This window comes from Eulemur rufifrons, chromosome 29 (genome assembly GCF_041146395.1).
Source record: "Eulemur rufifrons isolate Redbay chromosome 29, OSU_ERuf_1, whole genome shotgun sequence".
NCBI lineage: Eukaryota > Metazoa > Chordata > Mammalia > Primates > Lemuridae > Eulemur > Eulemur rufifrons.
Genome location: NC_091011.1, coordinates 35,808,687 through 35,821,846, shown reverse-complemented (window position 1 = coordinate 35,821,846; position 13,160 = coordinate 35,808,687). Strand labels below are relative to the sequence as shown.

Below are 13,160 nucleotides of genomic sequence, written 5' to 3'. Positions count from 1 at the left end.
TTAGGCTCCATAGCCTGAAGGTTGTGAGTGTTTTTCCAGAAGGTTTTCAAATTTTTTTAATGCCTGCCTCCTTCGTTGGATTCAGTTCAAATTTTTCTAATGGGAAGCATACTTTAAATAGCCTTGATGCCACATTTTTAATATGTTATTTTATTTTATTGCTCTTCACTAACTGAGAGTACTTACAATCAACATATTTTTAAGAGTTTTATATTTAGGAATATTTTGTCGGTCCTTTGTTTCCTGTTATAATGGGCTTTCAAAGATTAAGCAAATTTGCAGATTTCCCAAACAAACACATCTGTACTAGTAGGACAGTGTGCTATTAGAAGGTTCCTGAAAGTAAGTAATACAGTACAATATAAATGATTTCTGCAGTACTCTTTTGTTGCATAGAAAATGAGAAACGTTGCCAATGAGTTTATTTTAGCGAGAAAACTATGACTTTGAAATAAAAGACAAATATTTTACTACATAGACCATATTTTATTCTTAATCATGCTTAATTTAGGAGTATCCTCTTGCATTTATATACAAGGAAATGATGTCAGGATCTGATTTATTATGTTCAAAGACAAAGGTTATCACACACAAAATAAATAACTTTTTCTAGTTTATATATTCACTTGAAATTGTTTTAATAAATTATCACTTCCCATAGTTTCATTAAATGCATATGTTTGAGGTGCTTAACAAAAATAATGCTGTATCTAAAGTTGAGCAGCCTTAAACATAGCACTTGTCCATGCTACTCCTATTTCCTTCATCCTTGTTTGGGAAGGATATCTGGTCCCAAGTACTCCTACACACATAGCTCAGTTATTCACCCTGGTCTCAGGTCTCTTTTTTCCATCCGCCATCTATTTTTTATTATTATTCCAGGTTTCTTCCTCTTCCTTCCTTCCTCCCCACCCACTCAAGCCAACCACCCACTGAAATCCTGAGTTCTGCTCTTCAGTGGCTTTTCAAAGTTAGTACTTTACCCCACTTCCCTTCAGAAATACTTTGGCATACTTTATTTCTCCTCAGAGACTCTTTGCTTACCTTAGCTCTACAACCATTCTTCAACTCCTGTGTATCCCTGCAGAGGTTCAGACCCAGACGTGTACCCCACACGTCCATTTCCCTTTCTATAGCAAAACATTTCTTTGGAAGGTGCAGTCAAGAATCGCCAAAGCCATCAATTTCTAAACGTTTTTTTAATTAGAAATAAGAGGTGAGAAAAATGCACCTCCAATAATTTCACATCTTTTTTGAAAAATGGCTTCAGATTGTCTCCCCTTAAATTTCAAAATAAACTTTCATTATTAATCTTTATATCCAGTAAAATATACTATTTTATTCACTTATGCATTCAATAAGTATTTACTAAGTATCTACTATGTAGCAAACACAGTTCAACACAAATTAACAAAAAGTCTTGGTTTGCAGCTTACCATGGGCCATGCGATGGAACCAGTAGTAGCCAAAGTCAACTCCTAAGGAGGTCAAATACCAAGTCCATGAAGAATCCCAAGGCAAACTGAAAAGCCTGTAGTTCTCCCAAATATAAATGTAAGTGGTCAGCTCAATGCTCCTGAAAAACAGACTGGAAAATAAAATTCAAACCCAATAATCATACTATATTTTAAATGTAAAGTTATGTTATATATTTCAGATAACACTTAGATATTAATATAGTCATATGAAAAAATGAAACTCTTTCCCTGTTACTTTGTTTCTTCATCTTCTAATATTCTTTTTAAAGGCGTAACTTCCTTGGTATCAAAATGATTCACATGGTGTTTCCTTTTGTTTCAGAGGAGGATGCCAGCTGTTTGCACTCTCAATTTCATGGAATTTACAAAGCCATTCCTTTTTTATGTCTCTTAAAATACTTTTCATGGAACTTTTCAAATATGACAAAACTACAGCTTATTTTCTGTGATTGTAATTTTCAAATCTTAATGAAGAATGCCTTAAGTATGCTTTATGAAGAAAGTATAAAATGCAAAAAATTATAAATGATGTATTTTAAAGGGAACAGCATATTGCCTATTGGCCTCAAATATGCTAATACCATAAAATTTGTCTTTAGATTAAAGTTGCTTCTAATTCTGTTCTCTTTCTTCTTCTGTTCTCCCTCCTTTTTTTGTTTCTATTCCACACATACATCTTTAATGATTTTTAGATGTATTTATGATCACATATGGGATTCTCATATAACATTTCAATATTTCTTATAAAGAATATAAGTTAGAGCTTTTAAGATGTTAGGAAAAAATCTTTCCCTAGAAATAAGATTTACAAACCTAGTTAAAATAAACAATTGTTTTTAAAATCTAGATACTAGACTATGTCTTTCCATCTATTCTATTAAGCTTCTACAAATTCTTATTTCAATGATGGTCAAAAAATACATAATACACTTGAACTTTCTAAAGCGTATTTTTTAAGTTTTCTGTGATCAAACTTAAGATTAGATTCAAGATAATCATTTGTTTTATCACGTTTATATATTTGATTATGTTTTTTGACCATAGTTATCAAATATAAAATGAATTGATCATTCTACCTAATAAACATTTATTAATAAGCCACCAAGATGTTTGGTACCCCAAATTCTGAGGAAATTCTTAAATATTCTAATATTTCACTAAAAGTTAAAAGGCTAGATTCTGTGGCTTACGCCTGTAATTCCAGCAATTTGGGAGGATCGCTTGAGACCAGGAGTTTGAGGCCAGCTTGGAAAACATAGTGAGACCCCAGCTCTACAATATAAATTTTTAAAAAATTAGCCAAGTGTGGTGTCAAGTACCTGTAGTCCTAGCTACTTCAGGAGGCTGAGACAAGAAGATTTCCTGAACCCAGGAGTTGGGGGCTGCAGTAAGCTATGATCTTGCCACTACACTCTAGCCTGGGTGAGAGAGCAAGATGCCGTCTCAAAACTCAATAAAGAAATAAAAAATAATTTAAAAAGTTAAAGAAGCAGCTCAGATTATTATATTTTTAAAATTGATCACTTTAATGGTATTTCCCTTTACAGAGTCAGTGTCTATGAATGAGCATGTTACAGGGTCTCTTAAGGATCTGGACCTTTAAGTTTATTCTTGAATTTACTTATCATATAACTTTAATTATGATTTAATAACTTTTAAATAACCTTTTGTATTTTAAATGTTTCGAGTTATTTTTATTTAATCCATAGACTAAAACATTAGGCTATTTCACAACAACATTGATACATAGGACTCAGAAACGCCAAATGCTTACAGTTTTAAGCAGGGTTACACATTACCCCATCTTAAAACTCGGTTACCAATTTGAGATTACATGGCCTGAAGAAGCAGTTTTCCCACCTCAGTTCAAGTCCTTGACCCAAAGTCATTACTCATCCTGGACCCTTACCACAATCCCATCCTGAGCCACACTCTGGACACTACAGAATTCCCCACTTAAGCAGCCCTGAGCCTTGCTTGCAGGGGTTGCATGGGCCTCTTTGCTGGGCCAGTGCTCCTGAGGGCAGACCTCTACAGGTGTGCAAACTACTGGACCTGACACGGTGGGCAAGTGTGGCTGATTTTGCATATGTAAGCAGAGCCGGGACAAGCATTCTGGGATGTCCATACATACATGTATGAGGTCGCTCACGCAGCAGAACAGGCCACGAGCCAGGGGCTTCCACGGTGTTTTGGAAACTCTAAGAAAGCTCAGAACTGGAAATGTGAAATCTGCCTTCCAAGTTTTTATCAAGGCATATTAGTAAGAGGTTAGAAAAAATTTTATTTTAAAGTTTGTTCGCTGTGTTGGTAACTTTTGTATGTTTAGACTAGGGCTTCTCAACAGTGCCACTATTGACATTTGGATGGATGGTTCTTTGGTGTAAGGAGCTGTTCTGTGCAAATATTTATTCAATCTATGAAATCTTAAAATTTCTCTCTATTGTCCATTAGTAGGGGATTACTCATATAAAATTCAAATTTTGGGTTAAAAAATGACTATTATCAATTTCATATGGTTCAACCTAATAATTTTTCTAAAACAGGGATTCTTAGCCTTAACACTATCTCCATTTGGGGCCAAGTAATTCTTTGTTGTGAGGGCCTTTCCCATGCATTCTAGAGTGTGTAGCAGAATCCTTGTTCTCTAGCTACTAAATTCAGTAGCACTCCTTTCCACCCCATAATGACAACGAAAAATGTCCCCGGTCATTGCCAAGTGTTTCCTGGGAAGCAAAATTGTCCCCCGTGGATAACTACTGCCTTAAAACAACTGATCCAAAAGTAAAAGTTAAAAGTGAAAATTTAACAGAAAGTTGAAATAATCTGTAGCTTCTTAAGTAAGTTTTAGCACATGGTATCAAAGCAGATCCATCCATGGATTCAATAAATCATTCAACTAATTTATATTAAAAGCCTACTAAGCACCAGGTATAGTGCAAGACACAAGGGCACATTGTTGAACAGGGCAAACATCATCACTTGCCTCACAAATGTTCCATCAGTTTAATATCTTTTTAAAAATTTGCTATCTTCCTTGTCAGTTCCAGTAACAATAGAAATAGGCATTAAGATACTAAGACCTCAGTAAAAGAAAGTCCCTGAAAACCTTCCATTTGTAAGACAAAAAGAACCTGACTGCAATTGAAATACTTTTTTATTTCCTGTACAGGTGCCAGGTCTTGAGCAGACACCCAATTTATTACTCGGTCAACTGACTTATTAGGGTTGACACAAATAGAGCCGAAATATACCTGACATACTACAGTCAAGGCTTTTGTTTTTTTTCACACTTTAGCATGAAGCCAAACTTTGCTCAAGGCAAAGGGAAAGAGGGGAGAAGCTGTGGGAGTTATATTCCCTGCTTTCTATCAGCAAGATGAACGTGATCCTCTTCCATCATACACGTGAAAGAACAGCCATGGAGTGCCCACAACTAAAAACAATTCGCCAAAGGGATACAGCTGGAAAATGATTATCAATCTCTGGAAAGCCCTTGATTACAGGAAATAGCACCTACATTTTCAAAAATGTTCCCACCAGACCTTGAATCATAAACCAAAACTCCTTCCTCTTTCTCTTCCCGATCCACCCCCCTCCACCCTACACCCCCAGCATATGACTTTGCACTCTGGAATTCAAACTTGAACTCTCTAAACCCCATCCTAGGGGAAGAGGCATATATATTAGGTAGGTACAGAGTGAGCTTACTTTATCAGGTGGAGATGGAATATTGTGTAGCACAGAGCCTTGGAATTACCAAATACTAGATTCCTTTTACGCATTAAGTTCAAATGCGAGACCAAGAACACGGCCTAAATTTATTATAAAGAGACATTAGAATCCTCTAATTAGCAACCTGTATACAGAGGGGCTTTCCTCCGATTGTCCCATTTTCTTTATAAATTCCCCCAAATAGTGGTTTTTTCTTGAGTGTGAAGTATATATTTTGGCAAATGAAAAGTAACTTATTTCTCCGACTAGTGAAATGATTCTTTATTTATTGTATATAACATTTTTTCTCATCACTGGGAATTTGTCCACTCAATATTCAGTTACCATAAAAAAACTGGTAAAGTACTATATTGGTATTCAGTGCTGACTCTAAATTTTTTTTAAAAAAATAAAGTTCAGTTATAATGTTCATATTTCTTAAAAATCAATTAATTGGAAGTAAATATTATCTGGGGATTTAGAATTACAAGCTAATTAATTTTCAAAGTCATCTTGGCCTGACTCTTCCCATCACCAAGAGTTAGCCTTTCAGTATCTCTGGGCTAATTTAAGATATGAGAGCATGAGGCTGAATGGACACTAAAATTATCTACTCTCATGCTCTTATCATTAAGAACGGAAGTGAAATTTTATGTAACGCTCTCATTGAAAACTGCTAAAATTTCAAAGCAACTTTCAAGGTAAGTAGACTTATGTACCCATACTCACAGGAATTTGCCAATTTATATTATAACATTACCGTCATTATAGCTGTCTGTATCATCTGATTTAGCCAGATTATGCAAAACTGAAGAAGAAAAGTTCAATGTTTCTATTTCTAATAATCCTGTTTTATGAGCTGAAAAATAAATCAATATTTAAATGAGATTATAAATATCCTTTAAAATGCCAGGAAGTTATAAATAAATAAAGATATTGGATTTTTTTATATTATATGTGTGTGTGTATATATACATATATATAGACAGAGAGAGAGAGAGACTTTTCTGAGAAATCGTGTTATTTATTTACTTCAAAATCTCTTAAACCTGATCCAGGAGTTTGCACTGCCTGTCTGTAAAGCTACTGCCACTTTTGCTCCATCTAGTGGAATATTGATTTTTGCTCAGTAATAAAATAGATAATGCAACTTCTACCTTCTCAAACAGATGAAATTTATACTGCTAATTCTCACTATGAAATGGCATTGCATTCATAAAGCAGTCACTTAATTTAATTTCTTTTTACAACAACCATAATACTATAAACTTTTATAAAGACAATGTGGTAGATTTGGAAGAAATAAATTTGTTACATTCTTTACTTTTAAGGAAAATGTATTACTCTATTGAATAGACATACAATCTAGACCAATGCAATGAACCTTGCATTCACGAGGCAAGGTTAGTCTAATAGCAGTTTCTGAAGCTACACAATTAATAACAAAGACAAAGTCTATTTATAAGGTTTCTAGGGCAAACATTACGAGGAAATGAGGCATTCTCCCTCAAATATAATGAACAATCCAACAGGTTTTTAAAAGATATTTTTCTTACATGAGGAGTTTTTAAAATTATTTTCTAAGTTAATAAAACATTCAGTATTAATAACAATGTATTATTAATATGACACAAATTCATTTATCTCTTATTTTACATAATGAATTACTGCTTATTAAAGTCATCATCCATAATGATATGCACTCATTTGTCAGAAGTCTGATGTTGCCAAAGGCAGCATTGCCTCTCATGCTAAAGTCTAATATAAAAACCAAGTACACAATTTTCTTTTATTCTCCATCTCCACCCCAAGGAGTCAAAAGTATTTCAAAGAAGTTTAATTTCCTCCTCTTTAAATTTTTTTTTTTTTTTTTTTTTTGATGAATTGAAACTTTCTTGTCAGGAATGGAAAATTCCCTGGCAGGCCTGGCCAGTAAAAGTGTGCATGTGTATGGTTGAATATTGTGGAGCTAGCTCCAGAGTAAAATTGGCAGTAACCCATACGTATTAAACGTGGAGTGTCCTCAACTTTATTTGAAAATTTACCTACTTAAATTATCCTTCCAACCTATTGCAATTTGATTTATAATCTGCTGTTTCAACAGAATAAATGAACCCATTAAAAACAAACATACTGTAGATATTTATATCGGGAATGAAACTTCTCAGGGGAGGATGCAATTTATGGAAGCAGAAACATTGGAAGGAAGTAACAAATTGAGGTCCCGGTTTTCTAATGAAGAATTGGAAATTGAGTTCTACTTAAACAAGCAGGAAAGAAAAAAGTGATTATTTTTCACTCGTTAACATTTAAGTCAGTAGTGAGATTATTTCACAAGTTTTAGAGAGGGTTTTCTTAAAAAATGGATTTAGTAAATATATTGTTAAATCAAGTTTATTTTTTTTATGGTCACATATGCAAGTAATCAATAGAAAGGCAGATTATCTGCATATGATACTCTGTGTTTATGACACATAGACATATCTGTTTATAACTTCAGGACCAATTTCTGACTAGGAAAGCTGCTTACTGGATTTCGGAAGAGCAAAACAGATGCAGTCCTGCCCAGAATCTGGTTCTTAGGACAGATGGACTTTTATTACAGATCATGGTCTGTCCAACAGGCTTATAAACAAGATATAATCTTGTCCATGATTAATATTTCCCTTACATAAGATTTGAAAGATGCAGCATGTATGTATCTTTTCTATCAATATTGTAAGTATGCTATTCATCTTTAAGATACTTCAAATTTTATGTAATTGTGAGATTGAGATCCTCAAAGGAACATTGTTTTTCCTCAAAGTCTGCGTACAACATTTCTGTTACATGAACGGCGAAGTGGAAAAACATGTTCACTTTGATTTCCACAACTTCTTTTGTCAGAGACCACATGCCTATTTGGAATTATTATCCAAAGCATAATTCTTCAAAAATGGATTAGCAAAAAGTACACTACCATTTTTCTTGCAATCACCTATTTTAAGGATGTGGCAAGCCCCTGTTGCTAGTGTAGAAAATGAAATTAGTCCCTAGGAGAGGATACGATCAATGCCGTGTTAATCTAACCCTCAGCTGTTAATGATTTGCACAGGGATTCCCCTTGATGCTGCGGCTTCAACTGAAATATTGTTTTAAGGGTTGATGTCAAATTCCTCTTCTCATTCTTTCTGAAAGGGGACTGAGTAGAGGAGATTGTGAGGGTCAGCTTTCTCTTTTTTGTTTATACCTGGGCTTTTATTTTGTTTTGTTTGGGAAGATGTTTTCTGACAGCAACAAAAAAAAAAAAGAAGAAAATTTTTTTTTACATTTAATTTTCACATAGTATGCTTTGCTGGGATCTTTCAGACAAAGGCTAGGCTCTGAAATTCCTTGCAAATCTTTAAAATAATCCACATTTCATAATTTAGAATTGCTCTTCACTCCTACAAGAAAAAAAGAGGAGCAATTTGCTGTACCCATTCAAAATAACCATAGAAAAATATTCTCCAGATTCAAGTTCATAACCTTTTACCTTTCTCTCAAAGGGCGCCAGAGTTAACAGTTTGTGTTAGCTTAAGGAGTGTTATGAGTAGTGGGTGAAGGAAAAGAACTGCATGTTCTATCCCTGAAGGACTGGTTTGTTTTGGTTTCTTTCTTTCCCTTCTTTCTCTCTCTCTCTCTCTCTCTCTCTCTCCTTTTATGGATGTGTTTTTTTGCAAATATATATATTTGATTTTTGTTTTCCTGTTATAACTCTGTACCTTTTTAAAGTAACACTACTTAGCAGAAATATTGTGCTGAGGACACATTTTGTATTTCTAGTACCTACGATGTTATGATAAGAGAACAATCTAATAGCATCTGTAACCAAAGTCAAACTTAAAAAGGTAAAAGAAATGCTGGAGCATTCATTCAACTTTCTGTCTCCCTGATTTCTTAATAAATTCATTCCAACTCAGTAAAATATATGACCCATAATCGCACATGCAGAACACTTCCCAGTTATCAAATAATTTTGACAGTTTATCAACCATCTGATTTCTATAAACCTATGCACTTAACTGTCTTAGAAGGAGCTACAGTAACAAATTTGTTATTTTTGAATAGCTAAATCTACATCCAAATCCACATATCCCTTGAGTATGTTGGATGTATTCCTCATTTATTTCTGTCCAAGGAGGGACATGTAATAGAGGAAATTATCTATAATTTTAAATTCCTATTTAGGATAATCACGGAGTTAGCTGCAAATAACAAGAGACATTATCCTCCTCTGATTCTGACTACAATGTGCAACAGTACCAGTAGTTTTTCAGAGTCATCATTATTAATATTACTACTTCTTTCTACTATATATTTAATAACCTACCTTTCTCAAAGTAACATTCATTGAAAAAAATTTTACTTTTAGATTTACCTTCTATCTAAATTATGTGTAATTATACGAAATTATTTCACCTTTTTCAGATACTTTAAGTTTTACTGTCATTTTTAAAAAATCCACCTTGGTTTCCCACAGGGTGGTTCATAGAAACATTCCAAAGCAATGAGCACTGGTCAGAAGTAAAGCTCTTAAAACAGGATAAGGAGGGATGGGTGGGAAGCTGGAATGAGAACATTCGGCAGTAGCTCAAAGCGCATACTTCTAAGGGAATCTTCCCTCCTCCTCTTCCTCTTTGTAAATCCTCATGTACTGAAGATGCCTTCCATGTATTGGTTGCTTTCTACACATATTATAATTTAGTTTTTCTAAAAAAACACAGTAGTCATTTATTGTTTACTATTATTTCATCCTTTCATCATCCAATTTTATCATCAAGATAATATTATAAGAATATTCATATTTTGGAACATTTACCAAGTACCAGATATCATTCCAGGCATAAGAGCTAAAACTACAAGGAAAGTTCACCTCTTGTTCTCAAGTTGCATGCAAGCTAACAGTAAGGGCTGGAAGGAAAACAGGGGAACATCATGCTATCTGATAGTTCTAGATGGCAGGTAAGCACAAGATGCCATGGGACCATAGTGAAATAGTGCCTGACATAGGATTGGAGAAGAGATGAGGCTTGCTGAAGGGTGTGACGTCTGTGCTTAGATCTAAGAAATGAATCTGAGTTGGCCACATGGCTGGATTTCCAGGCAGAGGGAAGTGCTGTGGGCATGGGGGCAATGGCAAGTAGTAAAGCATGATGGAACAAAGATGACAAAGTATCAGGAGAGTGGGGGGACCAAAAGCAAGGCTAGTGAGACAAAGACCCCTGTAGTTCAGAAAAGGGATTTGTACCTTATCCTCAGGGCAGTATGGAAGGTTTCCACCAGATTCATATTATGGAAATGTTTGGCTGCAAATAAATGGGGTAGTACCAGAGACAGGACCCTAGTTAGGAGACCATGATAGTAATTTAGAGATTTGTGTGACCTGCTCTGGAGAGTGTCTGAACCCCGGAGAGCTATTCTATGTGAATTTAGCTAAGGCAAAATAAAATTACCAGTAGATAACTAGACCATAAATAAGTGGTGGGACCACAGTAAGGCAAAAGAAGCATTCATTTCAGCCACAAAATTTAAAGGAGTCTCAACAAAATCAGTAATCAAGATAAATATTATTTAGGGTGATTTGTGTAAATGAATGAAAACAAATTAATGATGAAAAATATAAAAATTTTAAATAATGACAGAAGCTGAGTTCTTTGGGGATATATGCATAAATACACTAATTTCGCCATACAGTGTATTCCGTTGCCTCTCATACTTGGAGAATTTCAGTTTTTTTCCCCAGTATTGCTAACCATCTAACTCACCTTGGAAGCCGAGACAGAACACCAGCTGATATTGATGTTAAAGCATCATCCAAACGACCTGGTGGCTTCCCTTTGCAAATCCAGCTGACAACTAGTTCAAGCAGCATCAAGGAAATGAAAAATGGAGTTGCCTGGAAAAGAAATTGCAGAGAGGAGATGCTATTATGCTCCATATGAAATTCCTTCACATTTCCTGATTAGTCATTCCAGAAATGGGAGGCCCAGAGTTCGGAGGCCCAACAGGAATGGTATATACCTATCCCAGAGGATCACTTCCTACATAATGGGCAAAGGAGTCTACTTATTTGGGACATGCACTAAATACGTGTTCAAATTATATCACCCAATTTGAAAATGAAATATAATGATAGATATAACCATGAAATATAATGATAGATATAACCATGATAATTGTGCTAATAAACTTTTTATTAGGAAGACAGATTATAAGATTAGGAGGAAAATTTTCCAAGTTAGATCCAGAAAATAGATTTAAAATTAAGTTAAATAATTAGAAATCCACTATCTACATATGAGTAAGCTAGACACACTTCAAGAAGCTTTCCTGGAGGACGCGTACAATTCTAGGTTTTTACATTAAAATTACTAGAATTACTTGTAATGATGAAATTTAAACAGTAGGGACAATTTTCTTCTTAGAATTTGAGAAAATAAGGTAATTTTACATGTTTAAAGCCTCGTTCAACTTTAACTCTTTCAGTTTTAATTTTGTTTTGTATCACAATAAATATTTTTAAGGCTCCACTATAGATGACTGAGCATTGAATTAGGTTTTGTGTTGCAATATAAATAATAATGATTTATGAAGACATCAGTATTTCTGACACTGTACCACATTTTTCTTTAAAAAATCAGAAAGAAAAAGCAATACTAAATCCTGAAAAAGATATGGGGTTTATTCACTTGGAAGTTAATCATGAGTTCTGAAGCTTCCTAAACTGACCTCCCAAGAACATATTCTCTGATGTCATAATTTTTCTATTTCTGGCCTGTACTAGTAAGTGTTGTAGGAACAACTTTGACAGGGTGGGGAACTTCAGTATTCAAGTTCTAATTCTGGATATTTCCACTTCCAATCATAGCCAGGAACCAGAAGTGAAAAGTGCCTCTGAACACTTCTGAGTTTCAGAGAAAACTTGGTTCAAGTTCAAATTTAGGAAGTCAGAGTTGGACTTAGTCAAGCTGCATATCCTTCATTCTGCAGAACTACTCTACCAAATTAAAGAGAAAGCAGTTTCCCTGGAGGTGGTGAACAAGCTAAATATTTTAAAATAAAACTGTCACAAAGTTTACTGATGTGGTGTAGCTATTTGACTTTGAGCTTCCAACAGCTAAATTTGCAATGCCATAGTATCTAGAAAACTTTTTAAAATTTTTATCATATTTTGGAGTGACATATAAAGGAAGAAATTTATAGACAAAGATGGCTAGGGATATTGTATGGAAATTCAATTAAAGTAGAAATTTAATTTTTCTTCAAGCCTTTAAGAAACTGATTTATTTTTATTAGAATTTAATAATTTCAAGAATGAAAGTGAACAAAACCCCCAAATATGTTGACCTTACTTCTTATTAAGAAAAGAGCAAAAGTGGCCTCTTCCAATATAGTCTCACCTTTTTTACATAATCAGGCACCTCTTCTAAAGTTTGGAATGAAGTTTCATTGGGCTTCATCATGTAAAATATCATGCGAACTCCCTGGGAAACTGAAACATCCTGTTGGGCTTCTGGGTTCTTCATTTCTGCCCTTGTCTGGTTCCCAGCTGGAGAATATTTGTGATTCAGTGGTTGAAGCCAGAGGCCGAACAAAGAGGACGAGATGTGCAGCACAGAACAAGCTCTTTGTCAGAGAACAGCTAGAAACACAAAGCTCCATAGAGAGCACAGCCAACAGCAGATTCTGTGTGGAGAGACAGGAAAATACAAGGATCAAGAACGAGTTCAGAGTTCAGTGGGAGCCGTCCCAGAAAAAGGGCATGCGGGGGAGGGGAAAGTGGACTCATCCCCAACTCAAAGTAGTACAGTGCAGTTTGACTGTAGCTGGTATAACTTATCACTAAAAAAAGAAAAAGAAAAAGAAAAGAAAAAAAAAAAAAAGCCATGAGATTACTTTTGCAAGCAGAAGGCAAAAAGGTGGTAACACAGGTATAAGTTTACTCTG

General features: G+C 34.7%; 1 protein-coding gene across 4 annotated transcripts in view; it reads right to left on the bottom strand.

Moving 5' to 3' along the window:
- AGMO (alkylglycerol monooxygenase) overlaps nucleotides 1-12,911 on the bottom strand; it is a 303,863-nt gene extending 290,952 nt beyond the window's left edge. For 3 of the 4 annotated variants that reach the window (XM_069461609.1, XM_069461611.1, XM_069461614.1), the window contains exons 1-3: nucleotides 12,614-12,878; nucleotides 10,979-11,109; nucleotides 1,437-1,588 (exon numbers count right to left, since the gene is read on the bottom strand). In XM_069461609.1, coding sequence (XP_069317710.1) covers nucleotides 1,437-1,588; nucleotides 10,979-11,109; nucleotides 12,614-12,739 — 409 coding nt within the window. In that variant the 5' untranslated portion in view covers nucleotides 12,740-12,878. Of the gene's footprint in view, nucleotides 1-1,436; nucleotides 1,589-10,978; nucleotides 11,110-12,613 lie in introns of all 4 variants that reach the window. The other variant, XM_069461613.1, reaches the window with a different exon arrangement.
- Between the last annotated feature and the right edge of the window lie 249 nt (nucleotides 12,912-13,160).